The following is a 25,147-nucleotide window of genomic DNA, read 5'->3' as shown; positions in this document are numbered from 1 at the left end:
GTATGTTTGTGTAAATGTTGTTGTTGTTCTTCGTGACATTTCAACTGTCTCCTGTGTAGCTCACACACTTAATCAGCATTTTAGGAGTGTGTGCTGCTGACTGGCTGTTTCCAAATCTGAACAGGATGGGTGGTTTGAGAAAGAGAGAGAGAGCAGGGAAGGACTGAAGACTGAGCATGTGCAGTTTCTTTACATGTAGAAGATATGAATGTGAACGTCCTGGGCAAACAGGCACATAAGGCTTAATGTGGTTATGAAGGGCTTGGCACAGAGCTGTTGGGCTGCATGTTTGATGCTCGAGTTTGCTTAACTGAGCATCCCTCCCTATGCACACTGGAACAGACACATGGTTTGTGGCATTGATAAACTCCTCACACACACATGTTGGGCGCAGCTGACAGCTCATCTCTAGGTTGCAGACAGAGAGAGGCAGAGGAAGACATCCAACACCTTCTCATTTACTAATGCTGTTTCTCAGGTTTAAGCAAACTCTTTTTGCGTACCAACTCTGAACTCCTCTCCCTGCGCGCGCCGTGTCCGCTGCGATGAACGCCTCGCGCTCCGTCAGCATGGGAATCCCCACTCAAGTCCCTAACATCCCCGTGGTGACCGCGGACACTCTCGCCGCGTGGAATTACAGCGAAGTGAGCGCGCACCAGCTGATGGAGCTGCCGGCGCGAGCCACCACGGTAAGATGACGGAGTTTGAAATTGAGCCATGTGTTTAGTAGTTGGCAGTGGCTGCTGATTCTGAATGTCTGTCATGTGTCGTACTTTAAGTCATGTGTATATTATGAACACACATTAAAAACGAAAAGTAATTGAAAAGCTAGCGCAAATAGCGCGTGCGTAATCGGAGGAGCGTTTTAAGGAAGCTTATCCGTTCTATCTCAGCGTCTCAGGTGTCAATTATGAGGGTTGACTTCCCCAAAAGTAAGTCAAAAGTATATATAACTATTTTACATAGCCTATATCTTTTGTTTAATAGATCTTTAGTATGTTTCATTAACCACAAAAGTTACAAACGTTCTTCGGAGGAGGTAACCATGGCAACAGTATGCTGATTGAGCGATTTCCATTTCAGTGTCGGACGGTGCCTCGACAAACCATAAAACAATATTTGTACATTTGCTTTGTCTTCATCACAAACATTAATTATAACAGGTTTTGTTTTTTAAATGTCTGTCGGATAGTTGAAGGTTAGTTAACTGTGCCGAGGGCGCCAAATAATTACTCAGTTTCTGTCTCTCCACATGGATACGAAAGGATTTGCCTATAATAGCCAGTCAATCACGCCTATTGTTATCGCCTCTGGGATTGTTCGATGATCTTGGTTATCATATGTGATTCACAATCGTAAATTAAGCCGACCATTGAAATGCAAAGACTGCACGTGTAAAAACGTGACTGAGACTTTATAGTATTTTAAAATGGCAAAAAAAAAAAAAAAAAAATAATAATAATAATAATGAAATTCCCATTACCCTAAGGTTGCATTAAATAATGTTTAAAATGCTGTTATTTCGTGGAAAAAATATTTTCCACAGAACTTCGTTACACATCCTTGCTGTACATATTAATATATTTTTTTTATGGTGGCACATTTTCAGCTGTTGCAATATCTGAAATAAAAGTATCACAGGTACATATAACTTGATATTCACTGGAGCATGCAGTCAAGTTGTAATGCGTGTAGCTTTGTATTCTGTGCATTTATGTCCAGAGCTGGAGTTATTGCTTGACATGAGAAATACTCTCCAAAAGTATTTCTATAGTTAGTACAGTCAAAAGTAAACTAAATACAGTGTTGTATGTTTTTTTTCTTCTCGTTTTTTTTTCTTTTTTTGTGCAATGCCCTCATTTAACTGTATTCATTTTTTTTTAGAAATGTAAAATGTTAGACAGTCTGGTTTTTAGGAATGATTGAAGTGGTCTTCATTTCTCATTGTGATAAAATACAGACATATTTGGATCAAGTCTCTAAACTAAAGTCTGTTCTGTATGGTGTCTTTGAGATTGAATTGCTTCACACTGCACACTAGAGCGGGCTCACAATCACCCACACACTCCACCAGAGGTGTTACAACCCTATAAGAGGTATATCTCAGCAAATGAGTAGGCCTGTTGCAATAATCAATATATCGACTTGTCACACAATGCGTACATGACCTCAATAATTTTTGGTGACAAAATATATTGCCTATTATATTTACATAAAAATTAATGTCACCATGTTTTTGCATTCCATTTGTACCAGTGTCTTTTGCAGCTTCTCATACATAATGTGTACATAATGTGGTGTAGTCGTTTCAAGTAAAAATAAATAAATGAAACAGTCTGTATATATGGCCTTGTTTAGGGATCTCTGTCATTGTGAATACAGACATCTGATTGCTAAGTAGGGATTGTGTTTTTCCGCGATACAGTGCACCCCTAATTTACAGCGAAAAGAAGGTCAGGAAAAATCTGTAGATGTAACATTGTTTGTGTTATTTGTGAATTTTTCTTTTTTCTACTTGTAACTTTGCACTTTTTGTTAGAAAATTTTTATTTACTATTTATTCAAGTTTTATAAGGTATTGAATGTTTTGAAACTTAATTTCCATTTATATAATGATTATATATAATGTATATAGTGAAATAAAATGGTCTCAAAAGTATTTCTGGGGCAATACATTGTACACCTAAAAAGTTGTTGTCGTGACAGGCCTACAAATGAGCACAATTTATCAGACCGAGTAAGAATCAGACACATACACACAAATGTCAGTTTAAAAAGTAGGCAGTCCTATGGGATCATATTGCATCATGAGAGAATCTAGCACATGGGATTAATTGCTTAGAGAAGTAAGCCATTCCTGGATATTTCCTGTTTGGTGATTAAAATGGAATATACAAGAAAATGAATTCAGAGGGAAAAACAAAACAAAGCACAAATAAATGTTCCATAATGTATGCATGCACAATGTAGTGGATGGAGTATTATTTCTATTGTATCATTTCATTAGATGAAAATATGGAAATAGCATGATAATGATGTGAAGTCCTAAAACAGAGCTTTGTCCCATGTGAGGGTTTTAAACCCAAATTTTACTAAAACATAATGCTTTCCATGAGAAGAAGGGGAAAAAACAATTTTCTAATTCTTTACTGCTCACAGTCCTTTTCTATCTCTAGTTTAACAGATTATTTGTTCATTTATTTATTTACTTCATAAATCAATAGTGGTCCAGACAAATTTAAGAGTATGCATTATGTCATATGTTCGAGCGTTATGGCATTCATCAAACAGAAGGGGGCCTTGTTCCTCTGATGAATCAAGACTTTATTTGTAAATGTCATAGCTACAATACAGAGCTTGCATTCATATTCTGATGTAATGTGAATATAAAGCTTAACCTCTATATCTTCCACTGGCCTAATTTGACATCTTTCAATCCATGAATCATTTCAATCAATTTTTTTTCTTTTCTTTTTTTCTTTTTAATTTTTTTCACACAACAACAGTCATTGCAGATCTAGCTGGTTATTTTGGTAAAACTTTACAATAAGGTTAATTTGTTCACATTAGTTAACTACTTTAGTTAACATGAACTAAGAATGAATAATACTTCTACAGCATTTATTCATCTTAATTAATTGTAATTTTAGCATCTACTAATGCATTATTAAATAAAAGTTGTGCTTGTTAACATGAGTTATTGTTTTGTGAATTAACATGAACTAACAATAAACGACTGTATTTCATTGACTAATAAAGATTAACAAACATTAATAAATACTGTAAAAAAAATGTATTGTCCATTGTTTATTCATGTTGGCTGATACATTAACTAACAATTAATAATGCAACCTTATTATAAAGTGTTACTGTTACTTTCACCCAACTATAGAGCACTACAGTATGTATTAGTGCAAAGAACTGACTTCCTATCTGTATCTTGGGTCATTGTGAGTTGTAAAAACCTGCTGCTGTGGACTATTGTATATTGTTTAATAGTTTTCACCACTCACTCTTCACCTTTTGATTCCAAACAATAGGTTGATTCTAGTTTTTAGAGCAGCATGGATAGCTTTGTAATTATAGAGTGAATCAGTGTGTGAGAGATAAAAATGAATGCAAATGTGAGTTTGAAATGCATTCACACAGCAATAACAACTATATTTTGATAATAGGAGTTGAAGTGGGTCAGAGAAGTCATCATTTAGTGAGGTTTTATACGCCATTGTGTCTTTATACTGAATTATGAGCAAGAAGAGACCAGCCTTAAGTCATTTAAATGAAAGGCAGAATACCTACATTGGCCCAGCATTGTAATTCTGTGAAAGTTTAATGTTTTCACATTAAATGTTTAAAACACTAGCTATTGTGGTTCGATGTTCACATAGTTTTGGTATATCTATGTACTTTTATACATCAGAAAGACAATAGATGGCAAAGACGGTAACAATAAGAGAGAGAGAGACTGAAACAGAACGATATATGAATCTATTCAAGCTGTAGTGACAAGTTTTAATGTTTTTTAAGCATTAGTATTCTTCTTAACATCTGAATTAATCAGCCTAAACCATTTCTGCCTCTTGGCAAAGATATTCAGCAATATGAAAGATGTAGTCCATAAAATTTCAGACAATTTTCTTTCAAATACATCACATCAGGTATACGCTGAGCCATTTTCTCAATTATAAAGGAGAAAGAGATATTATTCTTTTTTTTAATTGAAACAAGAATATAATATTTCAAAATCAGTTAAAAAAACTGTAATACTAAAAGTCTTCTATCAGCCTGAGAGGCTGACAGAGAAAACCAAGGGAGAGCAGAATGCGGTAAATGAAGTGATGGTTATGGAATATTGTGAGTGTATTGATTAATTGCCTGGATTTCAATGCTCGGACTTCATCTGAATGCCATCCCTACTTCTGGACTCCGTCCTGTACTTTGTCTGACCACAGTATAAATTCAACGAGTGCTTTTACACCAAACCAAAATAAAGGAAAAATTACTATTGCACATTATGCACAACTTTTTCTTTTGAAATTTGTATATCATTCTCTTGTCTCTTGTTCTTGAATACCACACAATGATAATATTAAACAACAACAAAGCATTACAAGAGCAAGAAAACTATGTAAAATAATGATTTATATAATAAAAATGAATAAATTACTGTATTAAATGGAATGACTCAATGGTTATAAACTAATAAAAATGGCTAAAATTGGCTTTTAAAAATCCATCCACTCTAGCGAAGACGCATCAGAGGGCTAAACAATGATGCACTATGGTAAGAACTGGCAATGGGAAGCTAAGAAAAATGGGTCAGTGGTATCAGTTAAAGCATGCATAGATTTAAATCATCAGCATCTCAGAGCTGCACATTGTCAGAGTGCTGTTTGAAATCTGTCTCGGTATCCAATGTTTTTCCCTAGTAATGTTGTCGACATCAATCAGAAGGAATCCTGAATTCAAGTTCACTTTCCCTTAAGAAAGTTCTTTCAAGAAAACGCCGCTGCTTTTTGCAGAAAGGTCTCAGCATTTGTTGGACAGACAGAGTCTGTAATCTCCCCAGAAAGACTCTCTCTCTTTTTTTTTAAAGCAGTGGATCAGCCATCCTTTATCATGGTTTCCTCCTGAGAGGTTTGGGCCCGTGTTTTCCTGATATGTTCCTTACCGATCAGTAAACTGTCAGCTGATTGAAATTGATTTTGTGTGCTTTGCCCCTGTTCAGACCTTTCTTCTAGCTGCAAGCCATAATAATAAGTTGTGAGGCACAGACAAACAAGATCATTCAACACAATCTGTTGCTTTCAGTCTCTTCAGGTAAAGTTTGTGTTATTTATAATAACTTTTAAATAATGAAACCATATCCACAGTACTTAATAATTTTAAACTTAATAACTTAATAATTTTTAATTACGTTAATGTTCTAATTTAAGATTTTTGTTGTTCATTGTTGTTATACTAAACAATTGCAGCCCAAAAATAAAGAGCCATGACATTGTTCTATGATTAGCTGATGGCACAAATAAGCTCTTTGCAATGTGGTGAATTGTCATTTTCTCTTCTTTATCAATTGGTTTCTTTCTCTCTGTCTCTCCCGGTCTTTTTATATCATTCACTGGATTTCTAAGTGATAGTGACATTTTAAGAGCACTTCTCATCAATTTGTGCCACAGAATCATCCCTCCAAGTAGCAGAACACGCTCTTTTCCAAATCCCTCTTTGATAGCTATAACAGACAGGCACTGTAACAGCACTGACATATGAGGATTAAACCAAATATCAGCTCTGTCTCTTTAGATTAGGTGAAATGACAATCAAGGTAATTTAGATGCTGTTTGTGTAAGATTGTCATTGTGGCTAAAAATGTCATGTCTTTAAAAAAATAAAATAAAATTGGGGTCATTTCATGTATCACTGTTAAAAAGTTTGTGGTTGGTAAGAAATAGTGTGTGTGTGTGTGTGTGTGTGTGTGTGTTTATGTGTTTTAAGGAAGTCTCTTATGTTAACCATGGCTGTATTAACTGAAAACAGAAAATAACAGAAAAATACTGTAAAAAATGTCAAATAGTGAAATATTATTAGAATTTAAAACAACACATTTCTATTTCAGTATATTTTATTTATTCCTGTGATGCAAAGCTGAATTGTCAGCAGCTATTGCTCCAGTCTTCAATGTTACATGATGCATCAGAAATCATAATATAAAACTTAGTATGCTGATTGGTGCTCAAGAACTGTTTATTGTTATCAATGTTGTGCTAATTAACATTTTTTAAAAACCATGGTACCGCAGATTTGTTGTTGTTGTTGCATTTATTTGAAATGCTTTCTGGATAATAGTATTAATTTCTTTAATGAATGTTTCCAGTACACTCTTGAGTTTCCTTAGAATAATGGAAAAGACAAGGTGACAGTGATGTTTTTTTATTACTTTCAGTCTCAGTGTTGAGTTCTTGGAATAAAACCTTCTTGGGTATGACTTATCACCTAGTAGAAGGAGAGTATCTGTGCCACAAACGATCATTTCTGCAAACCTCTGTGTGTAAAGAAAAAGCAGTGTAAATGAAAGGCACCAAAATGCATTTATGCTCACATGACTTGCCTATATACAGAGTATCTGGGTGGATAGGACAGGCATAATGACTTGCTGACTCACTATTGGAGCAGTTTTAATCATTCAGTGCAACAGAAATTAAATGTCATAGTTTGATTTGGGGAACTGCAACCACATGCATCCCACTTTGAAAATCTGTGATTGAAAATCACAGAAAGTTTTAGGATTTTGAGAGACTGTACTATTTCTAGGTCTAATTATATAAGCACATTTGTGACATTGATCATCAACCTTTGTACAGATGGCCAGATGTTTTTACATAGAAGCACAAGGTGCTGGAGAACATGATCATCAGGTGCAAAATGTATTAAATCAAGAGTGGCCTACTTCAGTCTGATGATAGACTTCTGTAATGACCCATTAATTTTCCTGCTGCTATACATATTCCATTAATCCACCACTGATCTGCGGCAGATTATAAACTCATTAGTTCTGAAATGTCCTCTCATTTTGCATTGGTGATTGTCAAACTGAGCAGTCGTACAACATCCACAATTGATACCACCTTCTTCTTCAAAAGCTATAGCCATAAACGTTTTTTCAACAGAGTTTTTTATTTCTAAGAAATGTGAATGATTGCTACTATGATTTGCTAGTTTGTATTACTCACCCATTATACGCTCCAATTATAAAGTGACCTGTAGTGTCAATTCTATTGTTTTGCTCTGTCAGGCTTTAGCCAATCGAGTCCATAGAGTGACTCAGGGATGGATAGAAGTATAAATGGATAAATTGCTAAAAGTGGCCGACTACGATGTTGACACTAGTGATCGACCGATATTGATTTTTTATAACCGATACCGATACCGATTATTTGCATGTTTATGTACCCGATAACCGATATGCAGAACCGATATTTATTTACTGTTATACTTCTGTTTCTGACAATTATTACAACACAAATGAGCTGAAAAAAAAAACATTTTATTTATAACAATCACTCCTTCCTTGCATACAAAAAAAACTTTATATTTATACACAAATAAATAGAGGGGTCTGAGTCCAAAAAATTTAAGTGCACTGTGCAAGTGTCTTTGTTTTAAAATAAAAGCTTTGATGAGGTAAAAAAATAAAAACGGGTAAAAAAATAAAGCACAAAATTGATTCTAACATATTGGTGGGGGCGGGAGGGCTATTTAGGAGTGCATAGCTATTTAGTAGTGTAACTTAATACTCCCAGTTAAGCAGAACTAGGTTTTAGTGTAGAAAACAGAGTCTTTCAGCATTCTGCCCTGTAAGCCTGCTTCCTTCAAAAATTTTATGCAGTGGCCGTGCTTGAGGCTTCCTGATCATCAACCCAGTCAGGTGCTGAGCAATATGAACGAACTTTTATCCCGAGACTATATAAAATTAAACAGCACTTGTCAGTTGGCATTTTATGATCTAGATTCAATCTAACGTTAGATCATGAAATGCCAACTGACAAAGTGCTGTTTGACTATAATTTAATCAACCGCGATCGCGCATGGAGATAGGCTAATAAATAATTAATTTCCACAAAGCGGTATATGTATATGTGTATTAGCTAAATAATTCTTATGTAGTAAATGATAATATAATCTAGTGTGTTTAAACAAGATAATCTTGTCAAAAGTTTCATTCAGTGGCATTGCTTGAGGCTTCCTGATCATCAACCCAGTCAGGTGCTGAGCAATAGGCTATGAACGAACTTTTTTTCCCGAGACTATATAAAGTTAAACAGCACTTGTCAGTTGGCATTTTATGATCTAAATTTAATCTAATGTTTAATCATGAAATGCCAACTGACAAAGTGCTGTTTGATTATAACTTAATCAACCGCGATCGCGCATGGAGATAATAAATAATTAATTTCCACAAAGCGGTAGGCTATATTTATATGTGTATTAGCGAAATAATTGTTATGTAGTAAATGAAAATATAATCTAGGGTGTTTAAACAAGATAACCTTGTCAAAAGTTTCATTCAGTCGCCGTGCTTAAGCCTCCAGATCATCCGTCAGTTGCTAAGCAATATGAACGAACTTTCTCTTCTAGACTAATGGTGAGCAAATCCAACAGATAGAGAATTAAATTCAACGCTTTTCAGAATCAGAATCAGAATGAGCTTTATTGCCAGGTATGTTTACACATAGCGTACGAGGAATTTGTTTTCGTGACAGAAGATCCGCAGTACAACAGAATAACAGCGACAGAACATAAAACACATAATAAAAGAATAAAAAAAACATTTTTTTTATTTTCAACATGCACTCATTCATGTCTGTTTTATTTAAATCATGTAAAGATACGTCTTTATTGGAGCAGGACATGACGAACACTACATAACTCAATGAGTTCGTCTCAATTGTTTAGAAACAAGCTGCATAAATTAACTATATCAGGAATTTATGTCTCAGATCTCATTTGTGCATGTCTGTTATGTTAAATAAAGTTGATTAATTAAAGCAAACCAAGTAGAACATATACTTTACCTGTGCACTGAGTTGTTGTTGACTGATCTCCTAAGACGCCCGGGCTGCAATGGCGGAAATCTCAAAACGGCCACAAGATGGCGCCGTAAATCGGCGAATCCGATATTACAAAACCGATACCCGATTATGGAAAAATGCTTAAATATCGGGAAAAATATCGGTAAACCGATACATCGGTCGATCACTAGTTGACACTGGTGAATTGAATTGCAGTGTTTGATTTATTAATTGCCTCTTAAGAACTGAGTCTGACAAAAGGGCAAAAACCGAAAGCTGGCCTGCTTGCCATTTTTAAAAGCTTTTATGTGTTCGCCGTTCCACACACCAATGTAATTGAATGAAATAGCACAGTCCACTTCAAAAACAGTAAATATGTCTGCTTGATTCCATCTCAGCTGGCTACTGCGGTTTTAAACAGTTCATTTCAGGAACTACAGGATTTGAAACAAATTATAGCTTGGGAAACTAAGACATTTATACCTTTATATGTGATTGAAAAGCTCAGTTATTAAGATTCAATGTCCTGTAGTGTGAAAATGCACATTGTGCTCATCTGAAATAATCTCCTGGCGTCTTTTTGTCTGTCCTGTGCACAGGTGGCAATGGTGCAGGATGTTCGACATCCTTTCCCCACAGTGGATGTTCCAGACCACGCTCACTACACTATCGGCTCTGTCATTCTGGCAGTGGGCATCACCGGCATGGTGGGAAACTTCTTGGTCATGTATGCCTTCTGCAAGTGAGTCCAGATATATGTAGTCTGTGTGATGGCCAATGAAATCCAGGCTAGATCTGCTCATCTAGAATCATTCTTGCACTGCAAAGGCAGCACAAAACCGCTGCCTAAATATGGGATTCTCTTATTTATTTGTATATAATATTATATAAATTTATATAATATATTCGGTACAACATAAAATGCCCATGTCACAGATAAGCTTCTTCTTTCTTCCTTGTGAATTATAGCATTGTTGCGCTTTTTTTTCATATGTTTTTTTTTCAGGAGTAGGAGCCTGAGAACACCAGCCAACATGTTCATCATTAATTTGGCTGTCACTGACTTTCTAATGTGTGTCACTCAGACACCAATCTTCTTCACCACCAGTATGCACAAGCGATGGATCTTTGGGGAAAAAGGTAATCCAGATGTCAGATAATCATGGGCGCTTGATCAAACCCCTGTTTTTCTTTCCTTATCAGACAAAACTTGATCAGAGCTGAACTGAATTGAATTGTTTAATGCTATAGCCAGTGTTTACAGTCCATGTTTACAGTAATAGTAGTTCATATTTTTTGAACAAAAAGGATCTTTTTCTATTTTAGTAGAAAGTTAATTTGACATTTGTTAAATTTTTACTCCTAAAGCCAAGAAGACAATAAGCCATTGAGCCATTTTCTCTTTATGTGTTTGTGCCGTAACCATGTCTTGAAGAACAGTGGAGGAATTCTAGGTCTAATTCAAGTTGGGAAGTAATCGTTTTGAACTATTTGCAAATAATATTTTGACATATCCACACATGCACTTTTATTTATATGCCTAAGATGTCAAAACACAAAGCTTTCTTGCCTCATCACATTCAGTAAGGAATTACATGAATCGCGTAAATGACACCATATTTTCAATCGTAATCAGCCATATATTACTGTCAATAGTTGAACATTTCTATTGTAAAAAAAGTTTACAATAGAAAAATGTTAAACGTTTCCCTACTTCAAACTTACTTTGCTCTCTTTCAATGTTAAAACAGATGTTTTGTGCAAAAATGTATGCTCTGCTTCTGTGAACAGAAGACCCTGCCTACTTTGATTTGATTGGCCATCTCAATTATTTTGACATTGAAGAGCACTGTTAAACCGATAAATTAAACCAGCCAGACCAGCCTAATTAAAAATGTAACTTTTAAACCTTTATGTCATCCTAACAACAAATTGATTGCTGCAGAAATGGAGGGCAGTAGAGCAGTGCAGGAATTTCATATATTGGGGAGGGGCAATTTGGCCATTTCTAATTATTAGGGGGACTTGTCCCCATCATTGTGTACTGTTGTTATGGCTCTGTGTGGAGTAGCAGTTAGCGAGTCATGACTGAACTGATCTCTACAAAGGCGCTATATTACAATTGCAATCTCTCATTCAAGCTCTCTTAAACATATTAGTGCAATTACTTTTTATAAGTCCTAAAAACCACTCCTGAAAGGACAACAATTGCATGATTACATATTTATCATGCAGTAGCATGTGTTGGATTCATGTGATGCTCTAATGTTAGGCTTTCGAAAAATTCCACAGAGAAAAAAACACATAAAAGGCAGGTCATCTGAGGATCCCTTGATCACTGATCGTCTTGTTTAGATTTCAAACCTTTTAAGCACTTAACCCTTTTTTTATGTATAGGCTATGCAAACCCTTCTAATGCACAACATGGGTCTAAAATGACCAGTACTCATTTCCCATGTTATGTAATGCTTGACTTTTTCTTTCTTTTGAAATCAGTTTATTTAAGCAAGTTATATCCCTTGCTCTATGAATTCCATGATCTATGAATATTCAAAATATCTTTTTTAACTGAACACAAATTAAAAAATTTTCCTTGGTTTTTTGTGAATACATCAAGTTTGCTCACATGGGTCAAAAATGACCCATCTATACAAGCGTGATAAAGCAAAAGAATAAAGACATTTGGTCAAAATAATTACCAACACATTTAACACTTGCAATGTGGTGGCTGTAGTTTTTCCCATTCTTCCCATTGCCACTGTAATATGGATTTTCAAATGTGGTATGACAAGCTCTCTGACCAGATCCTTGAAGAATAGTCACCTTGCACTGGTCACCCCACCCATGTAATCAAGGTGTGGGCAGCTTCGGTCCTGGAGAGCCACAGTTCTCTAGAGTTTTGCTTCAACTTTGATTAAAAACTCACCTGCCTCTAGCTTTCTAGTAATCATTGGTTGGCTTGTTCAGGTGTGTTTGATTAGGGTTGGGGCTGCACTCCGCAGGACTGTGGTTCTCCAGGACCAACATTGGCCACCCTTGTGTAGACATTGGAGGTGATAACATCCAGCACATTGTAGCCACCTAGGGCGTTCATCGCTTATACGAGGTGTTCATTTTTACTCAATCTATTGGACTGGGTCTGAGTTTCCTCTTCAGATAGCTCATCAGACAGCTCAGATAGCTCATCAAGTCTTCAGTGTCATCAAATGAGTCATCTTCATCTAGGAGATCTGGATTTACACCCACAACTCCAGACTGACCCTGTGGCACATAGTTTAGGTGACATTAGCTAGAATGTAATATGTCACAACAAGCTAACTAATAGTACTGTTTTCTGCAGTAAATATGTTCCTTCTTGCAAAAAATTTGCAAATATCAAATGTTTCCTATATGGGTCATTTTTAACCCATGTGTGTAAAGTTGATGTAGACATACAAAAGCTGTGTTTGTTTATACATCTGAAGAAAAATAAGCATAATGATATTTAATGAATAACAAAAACATGATATTTAATGAATACCTTTAATAATAATTGATAAAATCCATTTCTTTCAAAGATTCAGCAAAGAAACACTCACACAGCCATGATGGAAATAAGATAGGAAAATAATACAGGTCGTTTAAGACCCATGCATTAGAAGGGTAGTGATACAAAAATGATTTTATTTTAAAAGTAAGAAAGAAAAAAATAAAATAAGGTTTTGTGATGATCAAAACAATTTAATTGAGGAATATGTGGAATACTGAATGATGAAATTAATTTCTTGCAAAGATCATTTTTGACCCATGTTGTGCATTGAAGGTTTAAAGTGTGTTCTTTGAAGGGAAGTTCCATCACCTTGTTAAAAATAACTGAGAATCTTACAACCCCCAGCAACAATGTTTAGTTGTCAATATTTTATCCACAGTGTTAGTGTAGTTTTACAAGTATACACAAACAAAGGTTTAGAAGCAATTTACACTCAGAAATTATATATACTAAGCAATACAATGTAAGTCAGCCAGCAATTATTGCAAAAATAAAACCCTTCAGAAAGGTACAAAATCATCTGATTGTGCAATATATCTATATTCAAATAGTAGGAAAAAGTTTGTTCTATCCGGTCTTCTCATAGTCAGATCTATAACTGTGCAAAGGTTTCCAGCAATGTTTAAATTATTAGTTAATAAATATGGGCTTCTTAACGACAGGTTCTTAAACTTATAACTGTTTCCATTCTGTAAAATGAAAAACCTGTTCACATTAGTGACATTTCCAAAGCAATTATATATTCACAGGGTTACAGGGTTTTCCATTATTATTATAATTACACATCCACAGTTGCCAGCATGTGCAGCTTGTGTAAATTAACTACTATTTCTTTGTTGATAAGGAAAATTTTCTTTTTCAACTGAGGCCATTTCACTTTCACAGTCACTTGTTCATTTCATACAGAAGCTTGACTGAGGTGGTTGATTTATATGGACTATGTATGATTTATTACTCATGCAGTATGGAAGGAACAATGTGAAGGACTTTATTAATGCAGTACTGGATTATAAATTAGTTTACCAAAAAATCTAAATGTGCTGAAAATGTACACAACCACGGGCTATACAAGAAGTCGATGAGATTGTTTCTTCATTGTAACAGAATTTAACATTATATTGCTTGTTTACAAATTAATCTTCTGAAGTGAATGGGTGCCGTCAGAATGAGAGTTCAAACAGTTGATATAAACATCACAGTGATCCACACAACTACAGTAGTCTACTAGTCCATTAATTAAAATTTTGTGATGTGAAAAGCCTCATGTTTGTAATGAGTTTGTCATTATGATGTTTTTAACTTCAAATCATTGATATAAGCTAAAATAGAGTCCTCTAACCATAATTTAGCTTTCTTCAGTAAAAAAAAATGTTGTCTGGTCTAAATCAGGAGATAAATCTGCACATATCAAGCACCATTTACAAACAAAAACAGTCCAAAAGAGTTTTAAAAAATATGTCAGTGGATGTTGATATGAAAGGAAAATAGGGGATGGACATTTAATTAGAAGAAATGTTTTAATGGATTATATGGACTGATATTTTGGCAAGAAGCAACATTTTAAAGTTAAATGCCTTACTGATGGACTTACAAGCATGCAGTTTTTCACTTTACTAGACAATAATTAATTGACTGGAGTCGTTGGATTATTGTGATGTTGTTATCAGCTGTTTAGACTCTGACGGCACCCATTCACCGCAGAGGATCCATTGGTGAACAAGTGATGTAATGTTACATTTCATCAAATCTGTTCCAATGAAGAAACAAACTGAGGTTACATTTTCATTTTCGGGTGAACTATTCTTATTTCTTTGCTGTATTCCCTTTCATTTCTCTCTCTCCGCAGGTTGTGAGTTATATGCATTCTGCGGTGCTCTGTTTGGAATCTGCTCAATGATCACACTCATGGTTATTGCAGTTGATCGATACTTTGTGATCACTCGTCCTTTGGCCTCTATTGGCGTCATGTCACGCAAACGAGCTCTGTTGATACTTTCTGCTGCTTGGGCGTACTCTATGGGCTGGAGCCTTCCTCCGTTCTTTGGATGGAGTAAGTGATTACAATCACTCATTTAACAGGGGCATTTTGCCTAAGGAGACAAGAGAGGCATTTAATTATGAAATTCAAGATTGGACAATGTATATATCCCTCATTTGTTACCCCAAACCCAGAAAGGGAATTGTACCTCCTCATTTAAGCAGCAGAATAAAATTGTATTTTATATTCTCAGGTGCATATGTCCCTGAAGGTCTGCTGACGTCCTGTTCATGGGATTACATGACTTTCAGTCCTTCTGTACGTGCCTACACAATGCTGCTCTTTACTTTTGTTTTCTTCATCCCCCTCTTTGTCATCATTTATTGCTACTTCTTCATCTTCAGGGCCATCCGAGATACCAACAGGTACGTTCTCTTACAATATTTATGATTGTATTTGACCACGTTTCTGTCCTGGAAACAGGAAAAATACAGTTTTTCTGTAAACAGGGCTAATATTAATCAAAAAGAGATCAATTTTAGATCAGTGCAGTGTTACAGTGATCTTTACAAAGACCTCGGCTTTGTAAACTGATGTATATGCTGTCTCTTGTGTGTACTGTATCTATCTATCTGTTTACATGTCTGTATGATGGGAATAACAGAGCTGTGGGAAAAATCAATGGAGAAGGAGGACCCAGAGACTCTATCAAGAGGATGCATCAAATGAAAAATGAATGGAAGATGGCAAAGATAGCGCTCATAGTGATCCTTTTGTATGTCATCTCCTGGTCTCCATACTCTTGTGTGGCTCTTACCGCTTTCGCTGGGTGAGAATGTCTTACACCCATAATCCATTACATCCTTCTTGATGATGTTAGCTACAGTAATTAGCGTTGACTTTAGCTTATTATTTTTGTTTGTTCTACTTAATGATTTTTTTTTATTTTTATTTATACTTACCAGAGGCAACTAAAACAGCTAAATATTTGACAGATAAAGTCATACTTCATAACATAATATAATAATTAACCACTTTAGAGAACCATCAACATGTACATGTGTTGTTTGTGTATTCAAATATTAATTGACATTTTTAGGGAAAATTCACTTCAAGTAAATATTTTAGAATGCTGACAAAAAGTTTGCTTATCCTTATAATGTAATATAATATAATATAATATAATATAATATAATATAATATAATATAATATAATATAATGTGTAAAAATATGATTTCTTCCATCGCCATTTTATTGCTTCCACCCTCAAAGAGATAGACTGTGAAAAAAATTCACTGACTCCCATTGACAGGTTAATGATCACATTCCTGCTGCTTTATTTCCAAAGGACTCAATGGTTTACTCATTAACCACCTCTTTGCAATCTAATGTGTCTGTGTAGAGGTGTGAGGCAATGTGATGCCGGTTAGATAAAAGTAATGTGTAATGTTATGTACTCTCACTCTTTGCACAGCTATGCTGACATGCTCACACCCTACATGAACTCTGTGCCTGCTGTGATTGCCAAAGCATCCGCCATCCACAACCCAATCATCTATGCCATCACTCACCCCAAATACAGGTGTGATGATGCTCAACACAAACCTTTTTACAAACAGTTGTCTATTCTGTTGCATTTCAAAGAATGATCATATTTTATTGAGTTTAAATATAACTCATTCTATTGATAGCAAAGCTTAAGTTACAACACAGTCCAGTTCAAGTCTTCAGTGTCACATGATCCTTCAGAATTCATTCTAATATTCTGATTTCCTATTATTAATAATGCTGAAAACATTGTTGCATAATATATATATATATATATATATATATATATATATATATATATATATATATATATATATATATATATACAATTCTTTATTATTATTATTATTTTTATGAATACAACATCAATGAAGAGAGCAGTTATGTGAAATATATATATATATATATATATATATATATATATATATATATATATATATATATATATATATATATATATATATATATATATATATATATATATATATATATATATATTTTTTTTTTTTTTTTTTTTTTTTTTTTTTTTGCAAGATTTTAAATATCTTTCTTGACACTTTTGATCAATTTAATACATCCTTGGATAAAAGTATTAATTTCTTTAAAAAAAAAAAAAGTACAGACCCTAAACTTTTTAATGGTGTTGTATTTGTTTATGTATTTGTTTGTTTGTTTTTTTATTGTAAGAAATTCCTGTTAAATTTTGAAAATCATATTTTTTTTATTGTACAAAATTTTGCAATAAAATTGAAATACCTTGGCTGCATATTGAAGCATTGAAGCACAACCAACTCAGTAACCAGCATCTCCGGTAAATTACACCCCCTAGTTTTCAATACAAAGAAGCCTGTCCAGCAAAATGAAACATTGTTGCACAAACATGCACATTGTGTGCTTCAAGGCCAGGCAGACCCAAATCGATCAGTGGTGTTGTGTACAGAGCACAAGCGCAAGTACCTTGAGATGCCAGAGGTAGATTCTGACCTTTAAAAGTCAGATTTACTTTAGATTGATCTGCACTGGATGCATTGGGTCATGTGCTGCTCATAACATATATGACGATTCATGAGGAAGCACTTAAATGATGAGGGCAACATTTACCCATTTTTATCACCTGAATATTATGGGATCCTTGTGAAGGACTGATTTGAGCCGTCAAGTCAAAATTCTGTCCTTAATTTTTTGTAATCCAATGTCCTTTTTCAAATATCACTTCTCTCTCTCTCAGGTCTGCCATTGCAAAGTATATACCATGTCTAGGAGTGCTGCTATGTATACCACGTAGAGACCGGTTCAGCAGCAGTAGCTTTATGTCCACACGACGCTCCACTTTGACTAGCCAGTCCTCAGAGACCAGCAGCTACATGCACCGTGCCGGAAAGACACGCTTGTCCTCTGTGTCTGACAGCGAGTCGGTAAGGAAATACATTAAGGCCAGAAACAAACTCAACACATGTATGTATACCCAAATTCTGTCCGAAAAATGTGTCAGAGAACCAGTGTCAGAAATGAACTTGATTTTTAGGGAGAGATAACTGTCCCCTGAAATTGATGAGGATTACATATTTTTGATTGTACTGTATAACAAAGGGCATGTGGTCATGAAAGAATATAATATCATGCAATATTTCAAATGTTATCTGATAGATACCCAACAGAGGAATCGAATGCGGGGACAATTTTAATAACAGGGGAATTTTGGTCACTTTCAATAGTATTTTTTGGTTCAATTCTGTTCCTGTTATTAATAACGTGATGAATTATGAAACGTCACCAAGAGAACTTGATAATAACAGTCATTTGAAAGTAACTCTTTGGCCCACTCAGGGTTTGCTGCAACTGCAGTAATGCGTGTAAAGTTCATTTATAGTTCATCAAAAAATTTAATTTCTTTCATCATTTACCATTTTACTATTTTATTCTGTGGAGGATTAAACTGACAAATGTCAGTGTTTTTATTAACTGATTGATTTTATTGATTGATTGTAAATCCAGTAGAAGACACCAAATGCTTTGATCATCAACATTTTTCACAATAACTTGTTTTGTGTTCTGAAAAAGAAAGAAAAGGTTTGGAACAAGGTTTGGAGTGTGAGAAAATGATGACAGAATATTATCAAATATATATAATTTTTGATAATAAGAACAGAGGAATCCGCTGTATAGAAATTGTTCATTTCTAGGGCATTTTGATCACTTTCAGTGGCATTTATGGTTCAAGGTTTGATACCGGCATAGTAATTTACATAAATTATATTCAAACTGATAGTTTCACCTAAAAATTGAAATTCTTTCATCATTTCTGTCATCAAATGTATACAGGTTTGGAACAACATGTGGGTGAGTAAATAATGACAGAATTTAAATTTTTAGGTGAAACATGGACAAGCATTCTCATTTGTATTATGTACAGTATGTTTCTTTTCTTCCTCATCCAAAAGGTCACAGCAATCTCACAGTTATTGCATTTTTATTTAAGCTGTTTGACCAACATTCAGTGTGTGTTGTTTATGGACAGGGCTGGACAGACACAGAAGCAGATCTCTCCAGCACAAGTTCGCGCCCTGCTAGTCGTCAGGTCTCATCTGACATCCGAAAAGATGTGTCTGACTTCAAGCACAGCAGCTCTCTGAGGCTGAAGGTCAAGAGCAGAGACTCGGGTATCTTCGACAGAACCTCGGCCCAGAGTCTAGCCGAGCCAAACTTGAGCCAGACCTGTACATACATCAGCGTAAGTGAGAGTCATATCTCACCTCATTAATCAAACGCTTTCAAGCTCAAGCAGCGATCCTTGATATATGAAATTAGGAAGCCCACATTCATTTTAGAGAGGAAACGATCCCATCAGATATAAGATTCATTTGGAAATGTAATTCCATCCTTCATATCTTCATATCACTGCCCTGGTTTCAGCCAGCGTAGTTCTGTTACTAATGAGTGTTTAACAGTTTGCATAGTTGTATGTGCTAATGATACTCTTTCTGAGATTTGTGCCTCTACCACGTTTCTTCTCTTAGATGAAGAATAGCTATCACTTTTCTGAGATCTACACAGCCTTTTTTGCTTTAACTTAGTGGATGAAAAGATGTGTTTTTTAATTCAGCCTGGTACTGCTTTAACATTAACAGATTTTCTGTTCCACTTGAATGATACATCACGAAGGAACCTTATCATCATCTTAAGTTTTTATCGAAACTGTATTGAAAATACACTGATTCTGCAGCACAAAGCATACAGTACAACCAAAAACATTCATTGTAACTGGTGTACTCTATATCTCGAACAAATGTCTCCACTTCCTGTGAATCATATACAGTGCAACCAGTGCACTTTGATTCCCGAATGTATGACTTTTATGAGCCGATTCCTTTTAGTGAATCATACACATACCAATGTAGTCTGATTCCCAAATGAATAATTATTGAAAGCTGTTTTTAATGAATCACAGTGTGGCCTGTTTTACAGAATGAATTACTCATATGAGCAGGTTTTTTTTACACATAAACACATAAAGTGCAACCAGTTTAATCAGATTCTTGCTTTTCATGAGGAGGTTATTTTTAATGATATGGACAACCAGTGCAGTCCTGCATTTTGTCAGTATTATTTAATAAATGCAAATAAATGAAATGTTACCACATAATTAAAAAAAAATAAAAAAAATTTTTTAGCTTTTAGAAATGTGTTTTGTATCTTTTGAGCTTTATTAGAACAAACTTGTTTTTGAATGAAAACCCACCGTTTGAGAACCACTGATCGCTTTAGTGGAGCGATTGCACAAAATAGAGAACAATAGTCAGACAATCACTCTCTCATGTTAATGGACTGAGACAAATCCTGCTTTTATGCTTATCATTTACCAGTCAAAGGGATGTATAGTGGCAAAAACATTTTCTTATGAGTTTTAAAAGAACAGAAGTCAAATCAAATTGATTTGGCTCCTAAAAGCTCCTTTTGTTAATACTGTATAATGTTAAGAAGGTCATGAGCCAGTAGAGCAAGTGAAAGATGAAGATTGTACTGTGTGGGTCAACACGTGGGGCGTTTTCTTTAAAGAGCAGACTTGCATGAGGGTCCATTACATTAAGATTAAGCCTGCTTTAATTCTCCTGCTCTAATCTGCTGGTTTTAGAGCAATAATCCCCATAAACAGAAGCTCATCCCATGTCATCAAGATGAATGGCATTAGTGTGTCCACTGGGTGGCATCTTTTGCTTTGCCCTTACACATTTCCTTTTTGTTGGTCACAGCCCATTTTAAACACTAGGAGGCTGACAATGTGCGAACTCAATCAGTGATTACAGATCTGAACTTTAAGAATGAGAAAAAGCAGTGTTGATCTATGCAACTATATGAAAAACTCATAATCATAAAATTCATTCCTATCTCCTCTCTCCATCTTTCAGACGGTGATTGACAAAGATGAGATCTCCATGACTGAGGTCAGTCTGTCCAGTTGTCTTTTTGGAATGGAATAGTTTCTAAATGATGTTTGAGTTAACACAGGATGCCTCTCACGTCATGTGCTGCTGCAAATGGGAGATCTTGGTAGTTAATAACATAGAAGTGTCTGGAAATGGATGTGACAGAAGGTCTGTGCATCAGGGAACCAGATGTACATGTGATTATGTGTAAGAGAAGGAATTTATTTGTATTTATTCTACAAAGGTCAGATGTAGGAGGAGAAATAATAATAATACAACAACAGTCACAGATATTCCTATCAGGACTGGAGTAGATTTCTCAGAGGAAGCTGAATTTAATTTTCTTCTGTAATCTTTTTTGAGGTTATGTGAGAGAAAACACTGATATGTTTGATTAATGTGAGACTGAAATCAGTCCATTTTACTAAACTCTACAGGGAACACTAGTCCCCTCCATATAGTGGTATTACAGCCATGCAGGTCACATAGTGGTATGTGTTCCTATTTATTAAATGTTATGAAGGAGCTGTTTGGTTCAACATAATAAGCATACAGGATTTCAGTACACTGATTAGTCCCATTCTAAGGAAGAAAACAGGAATAGCTTGATCCTCAGAGAGAAGGGATAAACAATGCCAGACTTGTAAAAGTGAAACCAAACCACATGAGGCTCAAATTAAGTACCAAATTGTCTTGTGTTCAGACGCAGTAGTGTTTATCAAAGAGGCCGAGCTACACTGTCACAATGTCACCCCAGTGTGTCATTATCATGGCTATAGCGACTGGAATGCAGCACTGGAAGCGATGACAGGATGCAAACCTGTCAGAGAAATGCAAACACAAACTGTAGTCCAGAAAGTTCTCAGCAGATCAAGCTGAAAAACATTCCTTTATTGCTGAGCATCAACATGACTATGACAAGACTGGGTTCCAATGCACTGTGGGAGTTTTCATTGACAAGGAAGTCCTATCCTTGCTTATGCATTCCCGGCCTGATCTCATTAAGAATAAAATAAAAAGTTGATATTTTCAGCATGGATGCATTTAATTGATCAAAAGTGACAATAATAAAAAGATTTCACGGTTGTATTACAGTTGCACTACAAATGTTTTCCATTCACTAACTATAATTTCTCTGTCACATTAAGCCAAATATTATCTCCGAGAACGTTGATGAGAAAAGACAGCTGGCTCGGATCCCTTCCATCATTGTTACATCAGAATCCAGTCCTGCCCTCCGCAGCGGTGGCACCTCCAGACAGCTCCCAGGTGCTTCGGTGGACGCAGAAACTTCTGAGATTGACTGAATATGGGCTGCACTACCACTAATTTATACTTCAGGACACCATCTTCAACAGACTCTGGGTCATCGGACTTATCCCTTCCTCCTGTTTGTCTCCTTTACACAGGGCTCAAAGATGAACCTGCATGCAGTCACAACTGACATCTGAAATTTGGCTGTGTCATTATTGTTGTACTACTGTTTTGAGGTGGAAAATGGGCAACCACAGGCTACAGGGTCTTTCTTTTTTACAAGAGGACACCCTTTAAGGTTTTTTTTTAGTGATGTGGAGATGATCCTCTCCTCTCAGGGATGAATATGACAGTTCTGTGGGGAAAGCAGCTATCAGTGTCTCAGTTATGGATTGACACTAAATAGAGAATATGTATTCAGATACATCCATCTCTGCTTTATCCATAAAAAGGTTGTGCTGTAGGCCATAGGAATAAACCGTTCCCTGCGCCTGCACAAGAGCAAAAATAACACATGATGTGACGTGAAGATTCAAACGGCTAGTTTTTACATAGCCAGAAATTGTTGTCTATAAAACGTAGAGCCATGTCTACAGGTGTAATCAGAAATGTGGATCGTTTAATGTTTCTTTCAAGGTACAGTGTGTAATTTTGTTATGTACATATGTTAAAATGTTTTAATTGTAATTGCTGATTAATTGATGATAATTTACAACATTGTCTAAATAAATTTAAAACAAAAAAATCTCAAATCAGTCTTTCTAAATTATTAAAGTGAATATAGGCATCAAAAAATAATCCACTTTTTAAAAATATATGTGTTAATTTTCAGATTTAATAAAGATTACATTTATCAAGAATTCTCACAGATTGACTTTACCTTTGCTGTTATCCAATAACTATAAATCACTAATACTGGGAGATAAATATGGTACAGATTGAAATGCAACTCTAATTTTAAAATTAGCTAATTACATCTTTCTTGCTTCCGATTAAAAACCTGTGTTGAATTTCATTTTTATATTTTTTATCTCCGGAAAGGCCAATACATATTTTTCTATGTAAATTATTGAATGTTAATATGGACATGTGCTCAACAAATGATCTTGACTGTATGATTTCTCGTGCTTTTGTGTTTTGCCATGTTCCTCTATCCACATGTGAACTTTCCCATGGTTGTGATTTACCCGCATGTTTTCTTGATATAAAATAGGCTCCCTTGAAATATCTGTTTTTAAACGAATCTCACTTTCCATGCAGGCTACAATGACAACAAAACATAAATATGAAAGATTGTCTTTTAAATGCAAATGACTGGTTTAACTCTATGCAGTTTACCTTTTTGCTGGATTTCAGAGATGCTATAGTGGGATTAATATGCCAGCATCTGGGAGTCCTTAGGGATTAGAGGAGAAACGCTTTTAACAAGATTAGTTTTGGGAAAGTGCTCAGCCAGAACGCTCCATTGCTTTTAAAAGCTACATACACAATTTCAGATAATGGTCTCTGAAGCAGTTCAAATGCACTGACACTCTCTCTGTCTCCCCTGAGAGATCTCCCCTGTTTACCTTTCCATTTTGAGGTAAATGTGTTTCATAGATGAGTTTTTTATGCACTATGGGGTGGGTTTGCACATTTATTGATGCTGCCAGAATGTTCACCTGATTAGCAACTCCTCATTTAGCGGTGACACACATGTAGCAGTGAACACATACTGTATATCCAGCCACTGACAGGTATCATGTAGGTCAATAGTGTGTCTGCTGACTTGCATGTGATTTGTTGTTTGGACGCCGTTGGGTGACATAATCAAGTGCATGTAACGGATAAGTAAATTTATCAGCAAAAGGCTGATAACTTTATACATTTTTTTTGTGATAAGTTTGTCACGTCCTCATTGCCCTTTCTTTTCCTGTTGTCTTGACTAATTTTGATATTGGCCCCAAATTCTGTTAATATACGTATAATATTTTTTTTTTTTTTTTGTTGCATTGTTTACCAATGCACCTGAAAATAGTGGATGAATTTTAAAAATGCTCAGACCTTAAATATTTCTCACGGCACATAAAAAATAATAATTGCCATAACTTTTTATTAAAGCAACAGACCTGATTCTGAGAAAAGGGTGGACACAGCTAACATTTATATATATATATATATATATATATATATATATATATATATATATATATATATATATGAAGGTTTTGCTAATGTTCTCATTAAGTTATGGAAATGTTATAGATGAAAATTATCTGAATGTTCAAAAAGTTCACTTAATTTCAAAACGTTTTAGGTTCTGAGCAAACTACAGCTATCACTCCATATAGTCCTCACCTCAGAAGCATCTCTAACATGGAAAGAGACAGAAATCATTATGTAGGCTTGCAAATGTATTCTAGCCAAGTGGTCCAGATTAGCTGGTAATGAGTGGCTGTTAGGTAGATGGCTGCTGTCTGTTTTGCACCTCAGGGCACAGTAAGACCTCATTCATTAGCCCAGATTAATACCACAATCTCCCTTTCTGGAGCTTTCGGTTTATATTCATTCATTTCTTTTTCATTGAACTGCCAAACATTTATTTTTTTCCTCACTCTGTTTGGTTCAGTACTAAAACTGAAGGTTCACCAGTAAAAAATAAATAAAAATAAAGTACAAAAAAAAAATAAAAATCATCTTAAACCAAAGACTTCCCGATCATCTGGAAAAGCAGTTGATGGAAATGATGGCACTGCATTAATGTAAGATTAAGTCTTTCAAACTCTTACAGTGAGCTCTGAACAAGGTCACCAGCTCCTGGAAATAAGAGTAAAGAGTCAATTCTATACCACTGAATTTTTCCTTTGT

General features: G+C 35.2%; 1 protein-coding gene across 2 annotated transcripts; it reads left to right on the top strand.

Moving 5' to 3' along the window:
• Positions 1 to 251: 251 nt before the first annotated feature.
• On the top strand, positions 252 to 23,974 carry opn4b (opsin 4b). 2 transcript variants are annotated; one of them, XM_052611497.1, is made up of 12 exons: positions 252 to 349; positions 479 to 689; positions 10,166 to 10,308; positions 10,573 to 10,706; positions 14,942 to 15,145; positions 15,327 to 15,498; positions 15,738 to 15,902; positions 16,549 to 16,656; positions 17,851 to 18,037; positions 19,141 to 19,353; positions 21,029 to 21,064; positions 22,195 to 23,974. In XM_052611497.1, the coding sequence occupies exons 2-12, from the start codon at positions 546 to 548 to the stop codon at positions 22,351 to 22,353; spliced, it is 1,665 nt and encodes a 554-aa protein (XP_052467457.1). In that variant the 5' UTR covers positions 252 to 349; positions 479 to 545; the 3' UTR covers positions 22,354 to 23,974. The 2 variants fall into 2 exon arrangements, with proteins under 2 accessions (XP_052467457.1, XP_052467456.1); XM_052611496.1 differs by lacking the exon at positions 252 to 349 and having other exon boundaries at positions 367 to 689.
• The last annotated feature ends 1,173 nt before the right edge of the window (positions 23,975 to 25,147 follow it).

Source organism: Carassius gibelio, chromosome A12 (assembly GCF_023724105.1).
Source record: "Carassius gibelio isolate Cgi1373 ecotype wild population from Czech Republic chromosome A12, carGib1.2-hapl.c, whole genome shotgun sequence".
Taxonomy (NCBI): Eukaryota; Metazoa; Chordata; class Actinopteri; order Cypriniformes; family Cyprinidae; genus Carassius; species Carassius gibelio.
The sequence above is the reverse complement of the archived record's forward strand: the minus strand, read 5'-3'. Positions and strand labels throughout refer to the sequence as shown.

What these genes read in the sequence shown, in the direction of transcription:
- opn4b (XM_052611497.1), top strand. Translation starts at nt 546, where the DNA reads ATGAACGCCTCGCGCTCCGTCAGCATGGGAATCCCCACTCAAGTCCCT. An exon ending in GCCATCCGAGATACCAACAG is followed by an intron (nt 15,499 to 15,737) that starts GTACGTTCTCTT and finishes TGGGAATAACAG; the next exon opens with AGCTGTGGGAAAAATCAATG. An exon ending in ATGAGATCTCCATGACTGAG is followed by an intron (nt 21,065 to 22,194) that starts GTCAGTCTGTCC and finishes TGTCACATTAAG; the next exon opens with CCAAATATTATCTCCGAGAA.